Source organism: Ailuropoda melanoleuca, chromosome 6 (assembly GCF_002007445.2).
Source record: "Ailuropoda melanoleuca isolate Jingjing chromosome 6, ASM200744v2, whole genome shotgun sequence".
In the NCBI taxonomy this organism is placed as follows: Eukaryota; Metazoa; Chordata; class Mammalia; order Carnivora; family Ursidae; genus Ailuropoda; species Ailuropoda melanoleuca.
The window spans coordinates 3,406,871-3,429,279 of NC_048223.1; the positions used below are offsets into that span (position 1 = coordinate 3,406,871).

Genomic DNA, 22,409 nt, shown 5'->3' on the forward strand with positions numbered 1-22,409 from the left:
ATCTAGCATCTCTCCTAGATTGTTTGAATTCCTCACCTAGATTAAACCCAACTGCTTAATGCTCCAATGTGCATTAACCCTGTAAGTCTAAAGAATGAATTAGAAATTCAAAACTCAGTGAAAGAATGGTTTGGAATATCTTTACCAGGCTAATAAGCACAAATTACATTCCTTAAAATATCACTATATTTAAGCTATCACACATGGCTATGAAATTTTTTTTCGCTATTAATTGTTTACAGATGAATATACGACTAAATAAATAAATGCAATTCCTGCTCTGGTGTGAATTTAAAAGATTACCTTGCAAGTGAATTTAGTTCACCATCTGAATTTACAGACTTACACTGAACATCAAACAACAATTTCTTCTTTTTTCCACAAAAGACGTTAACATCATGTTTTTACTGGAAAGATTGAGTTTAAGGTGTTCTTCTTTTTAAAATGTAGTTAAAATATTGAATTACCACCAATACCGAGCTGGCAAAAGTAGAACTAATCTCTAACAAAACCGTGATACGTGGTTGCCATGTTACTACTTGTTGTCAGTGTTGATTCCATTGGCAACTTGATTGTAGGTGGTACAAATAAGGAGTAAAGTGACAGAACAGAGAGCAAGCAGAAGGCAAACATGATGCAGTGTAATTAAGTAACTGATGTTTTATCTATTGACCTTTTTAAATATATAATCTATATGCTGAACTCGGGTTGACATAGGACATTCTTATTACAATGACTTATTGAGGAGCTGAAGGCATTGTTGACCTTCTATGGGTTTCTGTTTGTAATGTTTTACTTTGTTTTGTTTACATTTGACACTCGTAAAAAAGTATGACATGTAAGCCCAGCCTCTGATTCAGTAACCAAATATTTGTACTTCATAAGCATGAACCCTTATAATCTGAATATTAAGTTCTTCAGTTAACAGGGTTTCAAATTGTTCCTAGAGTTTTGTAAAAGTGTTCCTTCTCTTGTTTTTGCTCCTGATACATCCAAGAAAGTTTATGCTTTCAACTAACAAAGGTTTAGTCCAATGAACTTGATTCTCCTTCAGGTCTCTCATTACATCCTCGTGGTTAATAATCTTGATATTTGCTCATAATTACTTTTAAGCATGGTTAGCAGTAATTGTAGCTTTGTTTTTTAAATCCTAAACTTATTGTTTATATTTTATTGCCTTCCCTTTTATTCTGCAAACCACTGAAATATGGTTTCCACTCCTACCATTCCAATGAAGTTGCCCTTGCTAAGAACGGTAATGGCCTTTTAAATGTTAGACTCTATGAAAACTATTAAATCTTCAACTGAAAGCCAAAACAAATGTAAATTAAAAAAAAAAAAAACCTCTTTTGTGGTTAGATTTTCTGGCTTTTCCTTCTAAACCTAATAATAATTATCTCTTTAGACAGCCATTTGATATTGGCTAAATAAGTAGCATCTTTTAGGCCCCTAAATTCAATCATTTTGTTTTGTTTTGTTGGTTTGGATTTTGAGTAAGTGAAATTGTTTGATGGGTACAAAGTGAAGAACTGAAAGAGGTGAGCTTATCCAATGGTGACTGATGCTACAAGGGGTAAAACTTGCGCAATGATTCAGCTCTGTGCCCCTCCCAGGGAAATCTGATACTGCAGTGTGGTCACTCTCACTCTGCCCACTGAAACACAGGATCTCAACCCCACCTGTCTCTGTCTCTCTCTGTTTTCTGCTTGAAAAAGAATGAGAACTACAACATTAGAGGGACCTGGAACTACAGGGTGAGATCCTACTTTTTTTCCACTCTGGTTATATCCACCAACGAGGCTTCAAATTGTGGCAAAAGATTATGAGATATGTTTTCTGTTTAGTGACCTCCCTTTCCATCTAGAACTGGGGAGGTGGAAAGAACAATTAATTAGGCATTGTGTTTAACCACAGGGTATGTGTGAGCACTCTTTTTCGTCATTGGATACAAACTGAAGGACATGATCTTGTGACTTACACATAGCACTTGGCCACCACAACTGCAACTTCTTTTCCTTCTTTGCAGCTTGTGACACTTTTACTTCTCATTAAAAGTCTCTTCCAAGTCAGTTTTAGAAATAGCATACTTCTGTTTTCCCTCTCATTTTTTTTTCTTTTGTCAGGCAAAGGATAAAAAGTCTGTGCTCTTTAAATGTTTGTGTCGCTTATCTCCATGCCTGACCCATTCTTCACGCTGCAGTTTCAATGGGGTGAGTCTACCTGTTTTGATAATTTGATTACTGTGCATATTTCTGTTTCTCCCAACAGGTAAGTAGGGATATCTTATTCATCTATCAGTCACCTCCACTTTGTCCCATAGGCATCTCAAACTCAGCTAATTTAACTGGTCCGTATCCTAATCTCATTTTGTGATCCTTACCTACATGTGTGTACTACTACCCATTCAACTGTTCAAGATGAAAACATTCTTGCTTTTTTTTTTTTTTTTAAGATTTATTTAGTTTGTTGAGAAAGAGAGACAGAGAGTGCTGGGGAGAAGGGCAGAAGGAGAGGGTGAGAGAGCCTTAAGTAGATTCCACGCTGAACACAGAGCTGAATATAAGGCTTGATCTCACAGCCCTGAGATCACGACCTGAGCTGAAACCAAGAGTCAGACACTTAACCGATTGCACAACCCAGGCACCACAAAAACATTCTTTTTTTTTTTTTTAAAGATTTTATTTATTTATTTGACAGAGATAGAGAAAGCCAGCGAGAGAGGGAACACAAGCAGGGGAGTGGGAGAGGAAGAAGCAGGCTCATAGCAGAAGAGCCTGATGTGGGGCTCGACGCCAGGATCACACCCTGAGCCGAAGGCAGACGCTTAACCACTGTGCCACCCAGGCGCCCCCACAAAAACATTCTTAAAATAATTCTCTTCCCTTTCCCTACCCAAAATCTCACCAAGCACAACCTATCCTTCCTTTTTTCCCCTTCTTTCTATCTCTGGCATATGTCACTAATTTTGCTAAACACTGCCTCACTATATTTTTCAGTATTGTATTATTTTATGTCTGGAATTGTCACTAAAATGCTACCCTTGTTTCTCCTATGCTACAAATCCACACTAATTTAGTTTTTCTAAAGCAAGAACCTAATAGTGTCCTTTTCATACTTAAAATTATGTTATCAACCCACTCTCCAACATCAAATCCAATCCCTTTGCATAGTGTATGATCTTTTACCTGTGGTCCCTGCCTACCTTCCCCAGGATTGATTAGTTTAGATAATCATAACTGCTATAACCAATTTCAATGGCTTTTCTTAATTCGAGGCTATTTCTTGCTTACTTATCAAGGTGGAAGTTTCTAGTCTGTGGGTGGCTTTTATTCACGTGGAGTTTCAGGGCCACAAGATCTTTCTGTTTTGTAGCTCCACCATTTCATAGGTCTCATCATCTTCAGCAACAAGCCAATGGGAGGGAAAGAGCATGGTGAAGGCTCACCTAATTCCTAAGAACCTTGGCTTAGAAGTAATACATTTGTTTCTTCTCACAGCTATTGGCTGAAATTCTGCCACATGGCCAAGTTAGCTGAGCACTTATTGGCAACAATTCTATCTCAAGAAAAAGAAAACACAAATTTTGGTGAACAGGTCATTGTCTTTGCATCAATATCAAGAGTTCAACTCCTTATCCTGCCCCCTCTTACAGTGCAGCATACTTAACAACTTGCATTCCTGAAAGACACAGAGGCCTTACTTTGCTTATGTCCCAGCCTTGTGCTCATGGCTGTTTTCTACTCTTCTTTCAAAATTTAGCTGAAAAATCTTTTTGTATAGAAAGCCATTACAGAACTGTTATTTCTGGATAAATATCCTCTCTATATGTTTTATATTTTCCTGTTGTAAGAGGTGCTTGGAAAATCTTGATAGACTCAGTTACATACATTTTTACCTTTAAAATGCCCATTCCTCTTCTCAGTGGGACTGGAAAAATATGAGTATTGAAAATGAAACTTGACTCATTTGGAGTGATTCTTAATACAAATTTCTGAAAATATTGTTAGTAAGGTAACAGAATTTAAAATTTTATAAACAGTTGAGACCATACATCTGGCAATGTGTAGTTTTTGGTTAAGGAAGAACTTTTGGTTTGTTTTCATCTTTAGTAAAAACCTGTAGAACATGATATAAAAATCTTTTGCTTAATAACAAATTCATTTCCTTATCTTTCTGGGAAGACACGACACAGCATCTCCCAGCTTGTTTTGCATTTCAGTGTGGCCATTCAACTAAGTTCTAACCAAGGAAGTGTTACCACACATGATGTGTGTCAATTCCAGGACTGGTCCGTAAAACCCTCCCACATACAACTAACTTCTCCTTTCTTCTCTCCGCAGACTCAATGTCTAAGCCCAGAAAAATCTTGGAAGCCATATACTAAAGATGCCAGTGTTGCCATTAGCCTGGGTTCTTCAGTCATTCTGTAGAGCAAAGCCCCCACTCCACCAAAGGAGAACACTTCAATTTGGTTGGTCTATCATGTAAAAAGAAAAAGGGGGAAAAAAGCTTTCTGTTGTGTCATTGAAGTTTGGAGGTGGAGATTGATAATGCTACCAGCATTACCCCAAATAATATGGCACAATATGACAACTAAAGAATTTGTGTTTGGTAATCTAATTGGAAAATTAAAAATCTTTGCTAACGTAATATTTCAACACAGAAAGTTTTGTACTAATACAAATAAACTTGAAGCACCTAGATGTCAGGATCTTCTCCTGCTGCTTCCACTATATCAACTGACCTTCGGGCTGTGGGACTCATGGAGTTAATGTCTGTAGTACTTAGCCTAGACAAGAAAACAGAGCTAAGAGCAATAAGGAGAATTTTAGAAAGAATATTTTTAAGATTCTCAATGGTACAATGCTTTTGACTAAAAATAACCTTAAGTAGCTTAAACAAAAAGCCTGAATCACAAAGAGCTACAACCGAGGTGTAAAACTTAAAAATCCTATACACAACCATGCAGAAGAGGACACCAATAAAGAAGCTTGCTAATTTTGAGTACAGAACTGGATAGAAGACAAAAATAAATACCTTTGGCATGTCCATACCCACAAGCAGCCTTCACAGAATAAGTCATCTGGAACTATGTAAGTCCAGGATCAGCGCAGCAGGTCATCAGTATCACCAAGTTCTGGAGCTCTTTCCACATTGGTTCTATCATCCTCAAGGCTTGTCCTCACATAGCCTCAGGATGGCGCTTACATTTCCACATATCCATTGCCATGTACAAAGAAGAAGGAGGCATATACATACCTACATATAGGAGGCATATACACACATATATGTATATATATATATGTATGTGTATATGTGCACATATATGTATGTGTATCTGTGTTTACATACATATATACACATGCACATATACACATATAAATAAAATTAAACAGGAAGCACATTTCTAGAAGTCCTCTAGAAGATTTTTCCTTAGCCAAATCTGTGTAATATGCCCACATGTAAACCAATCACAAGGAAAGGAACAGATTGTCTAGTAATGAAAAATGATCCTTTGGTTTAGGACCCTCCTTCCATTAACATATTGTTTCCCAATACCTTATTAAAATAGGATTCCCTTCAGGTCTATCACTGATCTACTGATTCAGAAAAACTGAAGGTAGAGGTTCATAAATTGAGTTTTAAGGAGAATTTCAGGTAGTTCTATTGCACACTAAAATCTGAGAATCGGGGCGCCTGGGTGGCTCAGTCATTAGGCATCTGCCTTTGGCTGAGGGCGTGATCCCAGAGTCCTGGGATCAAGCCCCACATCAGGCTCCTCCTCTGGGAGCCTGCTTCTTCCTCTCCCACTCCCCCTGCCTGTGTTCCCTCTCTCGCTGGCTGTTTCTCTCTCTGTCAAATAAATAAATAAATAAAATAAAAAATATAAATAAAAATAAAATCAAATCAAATCTGAGAACCATTATTTGACCATGTAAAAGCAGATAGTAAGTTTTGGGTACTCAGCTGATAGTTTATACCCTACTTAAACATCTTCTAATTAAAGATGGTACTCTTCTTCAGAGATCATAATAAAATTAAATCAAAGACAGTTAAAACAAAACAAAAACACAAAAGCTGTAAAAACCACAAGGATTACAAAAAGATGATAATGTACATGGGGAATAGATTTCAACAAATTTAAGAAAATGGAAATAAGAGTCAGATGTAGTAACTATTTTGTAAGACATAGGAAGTTATAAAATGTGTTAGGAGGGATGTAACAATAAGATGATTCAATTTACCTCCACAGAATCCCAGAGAAACTAAGCACTTAGTGATGCCAAATAAAGGGGAGGATAAAGTTGAAAATAAGAAATTAAAGTGAGGAATGCTTGAAAGCCTATCTTCAGAAGACTATTCAACCCTTGTCATTCACTACCCCATTGAGAGAATGTGGAAATGGTATGTACCACCCTAAGCAATGTGTAGAACACTTCTGCTTAAAACAGAATGGAAATATCTAGGGTTCAAGAACAATATTCATCAAGGAGGAGAGGTTGAAAAATAACATTGGAAATGGAATCTATTGGATTTCTACAGTTTTACTTCCACCTACAGCAGAAGTTCAGCAGTTAGGAAGCTAAACCATAAACAGAAGCTTCTGCAAGCACTGGAGACTCTGGGCATCTACTCTGACTACCATAAAAGTGTTAAAACCAAAGATAAATTTCAGGCCCGCAAAGAAGGAAAAACTAAGAGAAGACACCCACTAAAACCTGGGTTCATTGAATTACTACCTTGTAACATGGAAGAGAAGTAAACCCCACCATGTAGGAGGGAAGAGCACAGAGAAAACTTACCCTCTTGACCTTGGTGCCAGATATGAGAAAAATGGATCTATCTATCTATCTATATATCTATCATCTATCTATCAATGTAAAAATCCTTAAGTTATAATAACAGCATTGATTTCAGACAGAATGGACTTTGAAGGAAAAGCATTACACTTCATTATTTATAAAGGTTCAATTTACCAGGCTAATATAACTACTTTTAGTTTTTGCCTTATCATGTAACCACAAAATATAAGGGAAAAAGTCAAAACAAGAAGAAATAGACAGGGTGCCTCGGTGGCTCAGTTGGTTAAGAAGCTGCCTTCTGCTCAGTGAGGAGCCTGCTTCTCCCTCTCCCTCTGCCTCTCTCCATCCCCATCATTAGTGTGCTCTCGGAGTTCTCTCTCTCTCTGTCTGAAATACATAAATAAAATCTTTAAAAAAAAAAAGAAGAAGAACTAGACAAATCTATCATTATAGTGAGAGATTTTGATATTCCTCTGAATAATTAGTAGAGTAAGCAAAGTACTAAAGTAACAGCATAATTAAGAAATTGACTACTACAAAAAATACAATACCATATTCAACAATTGAAGAATACACCTATTTTTCAAGTATATATAAAATATGTACAAAAAATGGCTGTGTACAAAAGGGCCATAATGCAAGCCTCAAAAAATTTCAAATGGTTGAAACCATTCACAGCATGTTCTTGGGCCACTATACAATTATAAATTATAAGAAGATAGCTAGAAAATTCTAACTTCATTGCAATTAGGAATAAGCAGATATCAAGAAGGAATCATATTGGATATTCTGGTATATAGTAGCCTCTCTAAAATAAGATGCAAAGCCCAGAGGTCAAAAGTAAAAAACACAGGTGCTCGCTTTGGCAGCATATAAACTAAAATTGGAATGATACAGAGATTACCATGGTCCCTGCACAAGGATGACAGATTTGTGAAGCGTTCCATATTAAAAAAAAAAAGTGAAAAATACAGTAAAAGATGATTAAAAATGAGAGAGTTGTGAGTGGTGCCTGGGTGGCACGGTGGTTAAGCGTCTGCCTTCAGCTCAGGGCATGATCCCGGCATTCTGGGATCAAGCCCCACATCAGGCTCCTCCGCTATGAGCCTGCTTCTTCCTCTCCCACTCCCCCTGCTTGTGTTCCCTCTCTCTCTGGCTGTCTCTACCTCTATCGAATAAATAAATAAAATCTTTTAAAAAAATAAAAAAAAAATAAAAAGAGGCACAGAGATTGTAATTTGCACAAAGTCACAGAGATGAGAATGTATTCAAACCTAAATGTCTGGTTTCCTCCTTCCTTTTTACTTCTTTTCTCAATTTCATTTTCTATTCTCCCTTCACACCCTCTTCCTTCCTGCCACGTATTTCTTCTCTTACTAAATCTTCAAATGTCTGTCGCCAGACTCTCGGGAGGAAAAGGGGAGGGGAGGTAGAGAAGGTACGTTTTGCTTTTCTCCGTATTCAGCTCTATTGTTTGGAAGATCCTGTGTTACTTTAGTAGATAAGATATTTTAAAGAAAAAAAATTATCAATGAATCCTTCAGTTCAGTTTAACAAATATTTGTTTATTGAGCCTGTTTGCGGGGGGGGGTGAGAAAAATTAAACATTCTAAACACATCTAGTCAGTTTGACTCTTAAAAGTTACTAACAACGTTTGGTGGAGAATGAGAGATAGAGAGAAGGAGAAACAGGGAAAACAGAGACAGAATGAGAGAGTGAGAGAGACAGACAGGGAGACGAAGACTAGAGAACTAAAGAGAAAAACTACCATGAAAAGAAAAAGGAGGGCACGTGTTGCATGGTGCACTGGGTGTTATATGCAACTAATGAAGCATCGAACTTTACATTGGAATCCGGGGATGTACTGTATGGTGACTAACATAATATAATAAAAAATCATTAAAAAAAAAAAAAAGAAAAAACAAACTTGACCCCTCCTTATTCGTACTCTGAACCGCCACTGCTCCCAAGCTTTGAAAGCAACAGAAATCTAAGGGATGGAGGTTAAGGACAGAAAAACGGAAGTTCCTGAGAGTTTAGTGCCCACGACCCCACCCCGATGGCGGCCACTCCCCTGTTAATAACTTTGAAGTTCTAGCTGGCGTCGACCTCAGTTCATTGTTGCCCTTGGCCACAGAACTTTGAAGTCTCTGCAGGGAGCAAGAAAGCAGGCAGGGGCAGCATCTCCGCCGCAGCCGGGCACCCGCAGCAATCACGCCCTCCAGCAGGGACACGGGCGCTCGGGGACCAGGTAGGGGAGCTCTTTTGTGTACGTAGGAACCAGGAAACGAAACCGAGAGAGCTTCCCGGCGCTAAGGTGGCTTGGAGGTTGCCATACCTCGCCTGGAGGCAGCATCGGCACAGCGGCAGCCACAGGTGGGCGCGCACCGGGAGCGGGAGCCACGCGCGTTCCCCGACAGGGTGAGCGGCGCTGGGGGTGACTAGCGGGGGGGCGGGGCGCGAGAGCTGACGGGCTGTGCTTGCGCTGAGTGGCTGAGTCGAGGGTGGCGGTCGGGGTCCCGACAACCCCCGGGAGCGACCCCGGAAGCAGAGCGGCGACTCGCGTGAGGCCCCCTCCGGCCCTGCAGGTGTTTCCTGCCTGAAACCTCTTTTGCGGGCTCAGCGCGCCCTTAGTACTGTACACCTCTCCGCCGCGCTGAAGAACCGGGCGAGAACCAGAACTCTGTATCTGCCAGCATATTGAGGGGATTGGGAGGGATGATTAATAGACCCTCTCAGCTGTCATTTAACAGTAAGTATTAATTAGGTGTATGCCTGGACCCCAAAACTGTGCTAGCCACTCTGGAACACCAGATGAATTGGAAAGATAGAGGTGGTTTATAGCTTAGAGGCTAAGACCATTAGCTCGGAGTCCACCTGCCTAATTTGAATCTTGTCTATGCTACTTAATTTCTGTGGACCAGTTTCTTCATCTGTCTTCCTTGCCTCATCTCTGAAATTGTGTAAAGATCAAAAAGGAGTTACAAGAGTTAGAGTATGACATACATTAGTGTAAAGCTGTTGGAGCTGTGTCTAGCACTGCCTCGAATACTCAGTAAGGTTAGCTTTTAATATTTTTAATAGTAAAATCCCTACTTCTCCAAGATTATTATCTGCTTCCCGTGTGGTTTTATTTATATAGCTATTTCTGGAAGTCCTAGAATGTCTACTTCCCAGTTCCAGGAACAGGCAGGCATTGTTTCTCCTAGTTTAACAATTTAAGAAATGTTAGTACAAGTGTCACTTCGTGGGAATTATCAAGTGATTCATGATTTCCTTTTTCATCGTTGAACTTTCTTAACAGCAGAACTTTCTCAATACCATGCCCGGGAGTATGACAACTGCAGGGCTTTGAACACTGAATAGATGCAAGGAATGAAGAATACGTGAAAAGGGAAATGACTGGATTTCTGCAGTTGGATAGAAAAGTGGCATGTAGGGGCACCTGGGTGGCACAGCAGTTAAGCGTCTGCCTTCGGCTCAGGGCGTGATTCTGGCGTTATGGGATCGAGCCCCACATCAGACTCCTCTGCTATGAGCCTGCTTCTTCCTCTTACTCTTCCACTCCCCCTGCTTATGTTCCCTCTCTCGCTGGCTGTCTCTCTCTGTTGAATAAATAAATAAAATCTTTAAAAAAAAAAAAGTGGCTTGTAAAATAAGCGGCTGGATCAGGGACTAAGCAACCTTCACATTTTCACAACCTTATGACCGAAAGGAGTGAAATAATACTGTACACATCTTGTTCAGTCAACAAGCACCCGTTCAGTGCCTTGTTCTGGACAAGACAGGCCATGTTCTGGCCCTTGAGAGCATAGAATGCAGGTAGAGAGACATTAAATGGGTAAGAACTGTCCCTGTATACTTATCTATCCTCATGTCTGATGATCTTTCCCTCTTTTTTTTTCTGTAATCCACAAACCTTTCATTTCCTTAAGAGTCAAGCTGCCTCTAGCCACAGGACTTCTACCTGTTCCCTCTCTCTATAATGCCGCACTTCTCCAACCCCCACCCATGGCCTGGTTGATTTTAGACTTCCTTTGGCTCTCAGATTCAAAGAAGTTAGGAACATAGAATTCTGTCATTGTCTTTAGAGCAGTAATGTTTTGCTAAAATAGTTCAGAACATGCATCCATATCTTGGGACTCAGAAAAATGTTAACTGGTTTGTTCCTAAACAATTAAGAAGGAAATGTGGATAAATAATGCAAATCTAGTTTATCCCTGGTTTATAGGTGTAGTAGTCTTAGGATCTTCCAAAATTAGGGATTCTTCCCTTGGGTTCCAGATTGTACATTAATATTTTTTTAAGCAATAAGATAAAAATTTCAGAACCCCAAGAGATGGGTCAAGGATTTCACTGTAATATGAGTTGTGGAGCCATGACTGATGTCACTTGCATTATTTCTCTTCCCTGATGGAAGAGGTTTATAGTTTTCAAGTAGCCCAGAACATCAATGGGCCTTATGGTGTCTGATAGAATAATTTTACTAGAGATACACTTACATGAATATAGTATATGATGCACTAATCTCCTCAGAAGCTCTCATTCAACAGAATTAGGGAAAAGTGTATAGTAACCAGATTATAATTTGAAGTTATATATTTGTCCTGAGGTAATTAAGATTCCAGTGGCATCATATACATGACTTCCTTGGAGGCAGTTTTTCTTTAGTACAGGATGAACACGATGTTCTTTCTCTTGGAAGTTTTTCTAGGATTTATTTCTTAGTAAGAGTAGTGGGGGCATTATTGAAAAGTTACTGTGTTAATTAATTAATTAATTAATTCACCCAAGACTCAGCCTAGTCATTTCCAAAACTGAGTGACATTACCTCTTGTTATGTTACTAGACCCTTAAGTTTGAGAAAATCAAAAGATCTTTAAAACAGCAAATGAGTGGACAGGGTGACATGGTGAGTATCATCCTTATTCCACAAGTGCTTTTTTCTACCTGGCACAAAGACAGGTAGAGCTGTGACTTAACATTTTGTACCCGAACTTATGACATACATTTTTCATACTTGAGATATTATGTAATTGCAAAAATTCTAAAACCTACAGCACAGAGAGCACCCAGATTTTGTTCTGTAGTAGTTTTGCCATCAGGGACTCATTTTCACAAATCTGTAGTTTAAGATTAAAAATAATGTAACCAAATAGGAAAGAAAAGAACAAATACGGACAAATAAGCTCTGCTTTAGAGTCTGTTTAGTTGCTTTTCTTTGGGTCTCTGGACAAGAGGTTTTGCCTCGTGTGTTCATTGTAATTAGCAGGCAGAAAGGGGGTTGGGATGTAAAGTGAAGAGATCGGGGAAAAGAGACTGAGTAACTGGAAGGTAGAAGTACTGAGTGCAATTTTATTACTATTATTTTCTGTGGAAATAACCTAACACAAAGTTTTGGTCGGATTGTGTTGCTGCAACTAGGACAATTCCTGAGAGTGGGTTCTCTGGCTAAAAGTGTATCTTGAAAGATAGAACAAGGGATCAGGCCTTTTCTCATGTACTGTTCAAGTTGGGCAGACCATATCCATAGAACCTGGAATCCAGAGATATTTGCAGTAGTATGGTTTAATAGCTAACCCATATGTCCTGGTGAACTATGTCTAGAGTTCAGCCCTAAGTCTGGGTGCTGGATCACACACTTCTTTTCTGTAGATTGGAATGCTTCAGTTTTGGAGTTTAACTTCGTTGCAATGTGGAGTCTTAAGATCACAAAGTTTTCCTTTTGGCTTTCTGCCTCATAGGACCCTCTCCTCGCAAAGGCTTGTAGAAAATGTCAACCATCCTGGGGTGACCCTCAACTTCTTAAGTTGTACTCAGAATCACATCAACAGGGAATGGGATCAAGACCAAAGGCTTTAAATAACCATTCTGGTAGACGAGATGAATAGAATATCCTATGTGTATGTATAGTTTCAGAATATCTTGTTTCAACAGTCATATTTGACCTATAAATTTGTAGACAATGTAGTAATATCTGGTCTTCTTTTTCAGAACTCTTTAAGTCATGGAAAAACAAAGTAAGTGATATAAGTGTTTACTTTCATTTTATAGTGTTAAATCTGTTGTTAACATGTTCTTTGTCATAATGTTTTATTCAGCAAATCTAGATATAATTTGCTTTGTTTTGTTTATGCTTCAGAACCCAGAGTCTAGTTCATTGCTTTGACTGTAGCAACAATGTACACATAAAGTTACTACCACTAATTTTTCCTGTAAAAATAAAAAAACCTTAGATAAGCCTAAGGAATTTTAGTCTTACTGTGAAATATGTTATATAATTTATAGTATATTCCATCTAGATCAGTTTTTCCCTTTTTATGTGTATTTTATATACATAAACATCATTCAACTCAAATTAACAAGTAATAAATTTAATGTCAGTCCATTGTAATAAAATCTTCAGATACATCGTTGCTATATATTTCATAACATACACATGTAAACAGGTTTAAATAAATACCAATCATATGTTATGGCTTTTAACTATCAAGAAATTCTAGGGACGCCTGGATAGCTCAGTTGGTTAAGTGGCCAAGTCTGGATTTCAGCTCAGGTCATGATCTCAGGGTCATGGGATCATGCCCCGCATTGGGCTCCATGCTCAGCATGGAGTCTGCTTGTCCCTCTCCCTCTGCTCTTCCCCTTTATTTCTTTCTATCTCTTTTGCTCTATCTGTAAAATAAATAAATTAAATAAATAAATAATAAAATCTTAAAAAAAAAGAAAATTCTAAATAAGATGGGTATTGACCAAACATATACTAAAAGACTTTCTTTGTCTTTTTTTTTAAATCTAAAGTTCTGAAGAGAAAACAATACATATGGGGGAAAGTATGAAAAACAAAATCCTGTTTTGTGAGATTTATATTCTGTTAATTTTTGTTTAGATACCAAAGAGACGTTTATCTCTCACCACAATGTCAGCTTTGCTAGATATATTAGATACTCTGTAGGACTAGAAACCTCAGCTTTCCTTCATTAAATTTCTTCTCTTAATGTTTGTTATATTAATTTAATTTTACTTGCAAAACTCAAGGCTTTTTAAATGTAAATTGATACAGTATTACACTGCTATAACCACTGCAGCATCAGGATGCTTCAGATCACTTTGGAAACATTCTTTTGGCCAAGATCATAGTCACATTTTAACTCTTCATCTTCATATATATAATTAATTGTGTGTATATAAATGTGCATAATTAGGAATAAAATGTATATATGTATGTAAATATATAGAGAAGTAAAAATAAAATTTCTCTATGATAACATGACAGTCCTATGATATCTATAAATTATTTTAAGTTCCATTATTTTAAGTTCCGTTTCACAAATGCAGAAATCCATTCATCATTCATATGCTCTTTGGTCTATTTGACCACTTCCCTATTTGCTTGTTTTCCATTTATATGAATTTCTGCTGAAATTCCTAAAACTAGGATCAACGCTCTGGAACCAAAACTCCAGAGATTATGAGCTTCTAATTTCTTGAATCTATCAGCTCCTGGATATGTATATGTATTTACTATTGTTCAAACAATGGTACCTATTAAGAGGTGCCAAAATGTAACATATTATTCAAGAGTAGATCTGTTAGTCAGACTTGCAGTGTGTTTTCTTGAGATCTGGTAATGTGATCCCACTCAGGTTGGGAGTGGGGCTGTGGGCAGGGCCTTGAAAGCTAGAGAACTAGGACGTAGGCCGCCCACTTGAAACCAACAAACAAGGGAATGGTTCGGATGGAATGACCTGTGGTATTTCAGAGATCTGTAATAAATCGGGGTATGTTGCACTATCTGTTCGGGGAAAAGCCCGGACGGAAGTAAAGGATTCTTTGTTACCTGAATTTGCACAGTCTCCATGGACTCCATTCTGCTGAAGTTATTATGAAGCCAGTTGAATGGAGGAGGAGCGTGGCTCACAATCCAGCTTTCCTACTGAAACCACATGAGTTGAGTGGTCTTTGAAGGCCTATGGTAAAAAAATATATAGATATATATTGATATATATAGAAAATATATCAGATTGAAAGTTGACTTACTTTTTCTTCTGTATTAATGCCATGCCCTCATCATTCAGTAAGAAACTATTTTGACCTTATAGTGAGCCAGTCATAACGAAACATGGTATAAGTGCAATGTCCACTAGACCATAAGTTGCATGAAGACAGAGGCAGTATAGTCTCAGAGCTCAACTCAGAGGCAATACAGGAGGTGCTCAGCGAATATTTATTGTCTGACTGGGGTGGCTACTAAATGAGTGACTAGAAAACACAAATATAAAGAACAATTAAAAATATTCAATAAAGTTTAATATGTTAGTTTATTGTAATTCAGTCAGTTATGATTTTTGTAGGTCAGAATCAGTCAAGCATTAGGAATTTCCTATGGTTCAACCTTATTGGGGTAGTTGCAGAGTAAGCATAAAAAGGATATTTAAATATTGAAATGTATGCATTATTTAACATATTTAAAAAATAATTCTTATAGCAGTAATTATAGATATCTTTGAAATCATCCATAATGTTTCCATTACAATCGCTATAGCTTTCTTCATTGTCTGTATTTGGTTTTAAAATACTGTTTTCCTAATACCAACAGAATTAAAATATGGAAGTGAACATTCATCAGGCATATTTGAAAACTAGAAATTCAGCCCTAGCAACTCAGCTGTCTCATTTTATCCAAAAATGAATTTTTTTGAAACAGGATTCTACTGCGAATGAAGTCTGATAGCAAACATAACTCTTGTTAAGTGAAGAATTCACTTTATCAATTTTAGTACAGTACAAGATCATATAAATGAAATTATCTAAGGACAATGTATTTTTCTTTCTAAGGACAATGTATTTTTCTTTCTGACATATATTTTACTAAAGTAGATATATGTTTGCCTCTCCCTGAGTTGCAGATGGGCAAATGAATGCTTCTTATCCAGGAACAGATTTACCACCTGGATATCCCCCTGAATATCCTTCAGCAGCATTCCAAGGTAAAATATTTGTTTAAAGAATAAAACCCCCCAATTTTTCAGTTATCAATATTCCCCAAAGGGTGTATGTATGTATGTGTCTGCCTGTCTCTGTGTGTGTATTTTAGTAGTGTCTTTTACTAAAAGTCCAATAATGAAATTGGCAGCCTAGTTCTTGATTTTTTTGCTTGACCATGTAGTATCATAAATATCATAAAAGTAATTTTTATTCCTACAGGATAGTAAAGATGTAAAGTAGAGTCAATAAAAAAATAGGTTACATTTAGCAAATAAAGTTTGCACATAAACCCCAAAAAACACATTTTAAGATTTAATTGATTCTTCATCTGTTCTGAAAATTGTCATCATGTAATCACGTTTAAGAGATTTATCCTTGGGTATTTTTGAGTCAGGTATCAGCTGAGGGTAATTGTGTACAGTGAGAGTCACAGAAAAGAGATGACTACCTAAAACTGGAAGCTGTGGGTAATAAAAATGCAGCTGCCTGGGGATAATTCTTATTTTCATTTCATAACATATATGAAAGCTTTGCTTTTGTATACATCCTGAATAATGCCTTACATCTAAGAAAAGCAGTTAAATCATATCACTCCATACTAGAGAGTACATTTTTCCCTTTGAACCAATGAATAGAAGACTTCAGAGATTTTCATTTAAATAAATGCAGTTATCAAAATTACTAGAACTTTACTAAATGACAAAGTTCATGGTGCACCCAGATTTCCAAGTAGTCAGACCACTACCATCTTGAGAGACCATCCTGGGGATTTAGGATCAAAAGGTATCAGGTTTGGGCAGAAGGGTGTATCTGTTTTGTTTTCTACTCTGAGCAAATAAATCTGCTTGGGAACTAAATGGCCTGTTTAATTGTCTAGCCAGAAATTTCCCAGTAGAGCCTGGATCTCATCCAGATATTTGCAGTTATGAGAATGTGAGCTAGAAAATCTCTATAAAGTTATAGTTCTCAAGAGTGCCTGCACTTAAGTAGTACATGGAAGCTCTTAAAAACACTGTACCAGGGCACTATCCCAGGAAAATTAAAGCAGAAGCTCAGGTAGTGGGACCCAGGGGTTAGTAATTTTTTTTAACTCCCCAGGTAATTCTAATGTGCAGCCAGGGCTGAGAACCACTGCTCTAAATTCTTATATAGTGATTGTTTGAAGAATTATTAGCAAGCTGTAATATTCATCCAAGGCACTTGGAAAATGATTTAATCCACTCCACAGCTAATTAAAAGTAGGTGATACATAATTAAGTTCAGTTATAATCAGACTTGAGAGTTTGTGAGAAAAAATAGCTTAATTTTATTTCTCAAGTCCAAGGCCACATATAGTGCAGGTCTTAATATGGCAATGATGCTAACAGTAGTGATATTTTAAAATTGAGAGCTCACTGTGCATAATGTGGAATTAACTCATTTAATTCTCAATCTTATGAGGTAAATACTATTAATTATCCCCATTATGCAGATGGGAAAAAGGCATAGAGAAGCTGTATCTGGCTTCAAGTTCTGGCTTCTATACTTAATAGTTGTGCAGTGGTTCAAACAAGTTGCTATACCTCTAAGCCTCAGTTCTCACTTATAAAATGGGGATATTTTCCAATTCAGTTTTGTTTGGCGATTGAATGAGAGTATATGTAAAAAACCTAGTACAACGATTTACAAATAATAAGTGACAAATATTTGTTGACTGTTATACTAATAACAGGTTAAATCAATTGGACTTCATACAAATGAAAATATTATCCAAATTTCAGGTAATTCTGTACGCTTAATCCATTGATTTGGGAAATAATCAACTATCCTCTCTAAGAGTCTTGAGAAGATTGAAGTGATGCTAATAATGTAACCTGTTAACTCATATATCCCCATTTGGTTTGCCTGTGGTCTGATCTTTGCACTGTAGCTAGTGATCTTTAAAAATGCTTATCTGTTCATATTACAGACAGTATTCAATGTGTACATAGTGGCTTTTTGTTGCTTTTAGGATAAAGGCCAAATGCTTAATTTGGTTCACTAGACCTGAGGGGTTCCCCTGCATTCTCTTTAACTGTCTCTCTTTTTTTTTTTTTTTAAAGATTTTATTTATTTATTTGACAGAGATAGAGACAGCCAGCGAGAGAGGGAACACAAGCAGGGGGAGTGGGAGAGGAAGAAGCAGGCTCTTGGCAGAGGAGCCTGATGTGGGGCTCGATCCCATAACGCCGGGATCACACCCTGAGCCGAAGGCAGACGCTTAACCGCTGTGCCACCCAGGCGCCCCTCTTTAACTGTCTCTTAAACCTGACTCTCTCATATTCAAGTCCACAGGCCTTTTCACAGATGAGTAGAAACCCTGCATGTGTTACTATCCCAGAGCTTCTCTATGAAACCTTTTCCCCTGTGCCCCTGGTCTCCTCAACTCCTTTGTATCCTTTAGATCTCAGCTGAAAGGTGCTCTTCAGGGAAGCTGTCCCAACTCCTTCCTTTTCTCTCTCCCCATCCCAACGCTTTCTTTTGGCATATATAGTCATAAAAATCTGGTCTCTTCTTTTGAAGAGTTTATCTTCGACTCTCATTAATCAACTGATCATACTCGTGTTGTGGACCCCTAGACTAAAGGATAAATATAAAGTTATCTTCCCCATTAGGCAGTGAGGTCAGGGAGTGCATCTGCATTTCTCATTTTAAATCCCAGTGCTCAGCACTCCTAAAAATTGTGTAAGATATAGATCAGATTATGGAACTCACTTGTCTGCTTAAAATCCTCAAATCACACTTGGAATGAAGTCTAAACTCCCTATGATTGGGCTCCCTAGTTGAACTGCTCCTATTTCTTCACTGACAACAGTTTCTACTCTTCCTCTCTGTGATAATGTTTCTCTCTTTCTCAGACATGCCAAATTCATTCCTAAAGTCGAAGGTTTTTGCATTTGGTTTTCCTTCCTCTTGAACATTTCTCTTCGGATCTTTACACAAAGTTTTTTCTTTCTCATATTCTAGATCTCAACAGAGTTTTTTTTTTTTCTATCTAAAGTAACTAGTTGATACCTTTCCCTCTCCACCATGCATTTTCTCTATGAATTCAATCTGAAATCTTTTTAAAAGGATTTATTTTCTCTTCCCCAAAAGTTGCCTATAAGCTCCTGAGGACAGGTTGCCTTGTTGATAGCTGTGTCCTCCAGTTCTAGAACAGAGCCAGTCACACTGTAGAACATTGGTAAATATTTATTTATTGTAAGAAGGAATGAATTATAAAAACTATATTTAAAATATATTAGTATGAGATTTAGTCTCTCTTCTAAATCTTTTAAAAATGGTGTATTTATTTTGCATCAGTGATTTTTTAAAGTATTTATAAATTATATAATCTAAGTATAAGTTTTACATGGCCTTTCCTGTTAAAATATTATGAAACACATTCCTTTGAAATTATATTCCATTCCTGTGGGATTGCTACTCTGTGTACTACTCCTGTAAGCTTATGAAACTTCATTGTATCACAGACTCACATGGAATTCAGAATATACGCTTATTAAATTTCTTCCTCTCCTGTTCTTGTTACATACTTAAAACAAGTTTGCCTGTTGTAACTTTTTTTTTTTTTTAATATTTTATTTATTTATTCGACAGAGATAGAGACAGCCAGCGAGAGAGGGAACACAAGCAGGGGGAGTGGGAGAGGAAGAAGCAGGCTCATAGCCGAGGAGCCTGATGTGGGGCTCGATCCCATAACGCCGAGATCACGCCCTGAGCCGAAGGCAGACGCTTAACCACTGTGCCACCCAGGCGCCCCTGCCTGTTGTAACTTTTTACCTTCCTTGGTTCTCAAATTCTATTTTTCAGAGTGCTGAGAGCAGTAAATTATGAAATTTAAATTTGTAACCTAACTATCATAAAGGATTTTTTTTTTTTTCATGTAGGGAGTCTTAGGATTAAGAATGTTCCATGGGTTAGAAGTTCAGGCCAATTGTTAACCCAGATAAGCATCTGGACAATACCAGAATTAACGACATGCTTTTACCTCTATACCAGAGTTTCTCAACAGCAACACTATAATATTTTGGGATGGATAATTCTTTTTTTTTTCGGGGTACTGTTGGGGCATTTCAGAAAACATCTAGCAGCATCACTGGCCTCTATCTACCAGATGCCAGTATCACCCTCCACTCCTACTGAAACAACCAAAAATGTCTCCAAACATGCCAGATATTCCTTGAGGGGGCAAAACCACCCCTAGTTCTATATATAAAGGAGGTCCTATTTCCTACAATTCCAGAATTATCGTATTTTTATAGAGTGCTTTGATTTTAGAAATGCTGACTCAAAGCCTTTATTTTGGGCCTTTGACACAGTGCCATCTCTCTTTTCTATTAAGGCATTCCAGAATCTTTATGTAGGTGACTCTAGATCATTGTTGGTAATCTGTTACTTTCTTAGGTTTCAAGAGTATTTTCAACTGAGTTTTGAACATTGGATAAGACTTGGGCCAACTCTGTTCACAGTCCCAAGCCCTATAGGAGTGGCTATGAAACCACAAATATTTCATTGAAAAATTGCTGAAAGATAAAAACATAAACTTTAAGCTTCCTAGAAACAGGATTTCTGAGCTGAAGTTTCAGTTTATATAGTTTTAGGAGTAATCTCCAAAGAATTCATGTTTCAAATTTCCTGTGCAGTTACAAATTATTTCACCTGTTTGTATTTCAGGACCTCCAGGACATACTGGCTACCCTGGCCCCCAGGCTGGCTACCCTGGCCCCCAGGCGGGCTATCCTGGCCCTCAGGGTGGCTATCCAATTCCACCAGCTGGTTATTCAGGTGCTGGCCCAGTAGGCTTTCCTGTCCAACACCAGCCAGTGTATAATCAGCCAGGTGGGCCTGCAGGGGTGCCATGGATGCCTGCACCACCACCTCCATTAGACTGTCCACCTGGATTGGAATATTTAAGTCAGGTAATTTCAAATAAATGACACACTCATAAAAAAGAAAACTGTGCTTATAGTTTACTTAATGAAATTTAAAAATGACTAATTCACAAACATTTGAAATGGTAAAACAACATTTTACGCTAACAAATTACTATACTTCTTCTAGGTCAAGTTTACTTTTAAAGCAAAATACAAAGGTCTTAGGAAATTGTGTTTTCTATGATTTTTAATATAATCTGCAGTAATGGGCAGTAGCAAACCTTTATTAAGCACTATTTTCCAGACTTTGTTCCTAATTATAACACATGTGTTATCTTATTCAGTTTTTTAGAAGCTCTATGTTATATAGGTGTTTTAATTATAATCATTTTACAGAGGAGGAAACTGAGGTCCAGAGAGGTTATATAATTGACTTGGAGCCAAAACACTAAAGAAGTAGGAATGGCTTCTTACTTCTGGAACCTTGGTTCTGGATCTCACTGTCTTTAATCCCAACACGAAATAACTTCCTGGAAGGTGAAAAGAAACATTAAACTAATTTTGGTGTTGAGTGTCAGTATAGTGGTACCAAAAACAAAGGGTTAACATTTTGTGTATAACATGATTCACTTTTTATTATAATTAACAGAACTGTATTTTATGATGCTTTGTTCTTTGGAAGAACCAATTATTAACACCACCAGTAAGAAAAAAAAAAATCCTGGATTTTAGTGTACTGCACAATACCATATCCTAGCAATGTGAGGGTTAGTATTTGCCCAGTGTTGGAAATCTGGTGGGTAGAGTAGGAGTATAAAATTCTGTGTGTCTGATCAATAAACATATAAATATATTCCTGTGGTAACCAACCAGTTTTCAGTAAATGAATTGGCTCTTTTGTACTCTCTGTACTCATTTAATTTCCCACAACGCACTTGGGAAGCATGTATTGTAAGAACTTTTAGTAGTTCATACATTCTCCGACAGATACCTTAAACAGATTCTTTTTAAAATCAAGGCCTTACAGAATATAGCGGGAAGTTATTACCTGCTCCAAAAGATGATATCAAGCACACTTCAAATGTTTTTTTAGATTTGGAAAGAAGCTCTTTAAATGGATAAAGAGTCTTAATATTTCTTAAGTCTTTGCAAGAAGGAACTTTTAAAAAAAATTTTTAGAGGAATTCCACTGTAAGTCAATTTTATTTGACCCGAATTTGCCCACATTAATAATGAACACATTCAATAGATTGTTTTTCAATTAAAGATACATCAACCTTAATTTTATACTTTTTTAGGCATAAAAGTTTAGAAGTAAGATATGCTATTATTAAATATTGATAAAGATTGATAATTGATTATATACATTCCTTATATAAAAACACTAATATTAATTTGGTTGGTATAAAAAGCATGGACATATAGCTTAATTTTTTTTTTTTACTGTAATAGATTGATCAGATACTGGTTCATCAGCAAATTGAGCTTCTGGAAGGTATGTATTCATTGTACTGATCATATTTCTAGAAAGAGAAGATGTTTATACAGATAAAGGCATATAAGCAACCACAAATGTAACACTTTTACTGATGTGGAACAGTTAAATCTGATTATTTACAAATGTCTCTCTTCATGATAATGAAATGATGGTAATCATTGTAGCTCATTTCTGGAAATTAGGAGTCAGCTGGTAAAATACTATGACTCTGAGCATTTGTCCTCATG

General features: G+C 37.2%; 1 protein-coding gene, 1 long non-coding RNA gene and 1 pseudogene across 20 annotated transcripts in view; 2 read left to right on the plus strand and 1 right to left on the minus strand.

The window, feature by feature from the left end:
- The first annotated feature begins 7,656 nt into the window (after positions 1-7,656).
- Positions 7,657-7,756, plus strand: LOC117802911 (annotated as a pseudogene).
- Positions 7,757-8,221: 465 nt separating this feature from the next.
- PLSCR1 (phospholipid scramblase 1) overlaps positions 8,222-22,409 on the plus strand; it is a 29,635-nt gene continuing 15,447 nt past the window's right edge. Inside the window, exons 1-6 of one of the 19 annotated variants that reach the window (XM_034661860.1) lie at positions 9,046-9,180; positions 12,549-12,707; positions 12,799-12,824; positions 15,708-15,794; positions 20,485-20,729; positions 22,137-22,179. In XM_034661860.1, the coding sequence (XP_034517751.1) occupies positions 12,812-12,824; positions 15,708-15,794; positions 20,485-20,729; positions 22,137-22,179 (388 nt within the window). In that variant the 5' untranslated portion in view covers positions 9,046-9,180; positions 12,549-12,707; positions 12,799-12,811. Of the gene's footprint in view, positions 8,242-8,712; positions 9,226-9,401; positions 9,557-12,548; positions 12,708-12,798; positions 12,825-15,707; positions 15,795-20,484; positions 20,730-22,136; positions 22,180-22,409 lie in introns of those variants that run through there. The other 18 variants (XM_034661859.1, XM_034661861.1, XM_034661862.1 and 15 more) reach the window with 18 other exon arrangements.
- Positions 14,589-22,409, minus strand: part of LOC117802620 — a 67,578-nt gene continuing 59,757 nt past the window's right edge. Inside the window, exon 3 of the long non-coding RNA XR_004625971.1 lies at positions 14,589-14,774. This is a non-coding gene — a long non-coding RNA (uncharacterized LOC117802620). The remainder of the gene's footprint in view (positions 14,775-22,409) is intronic.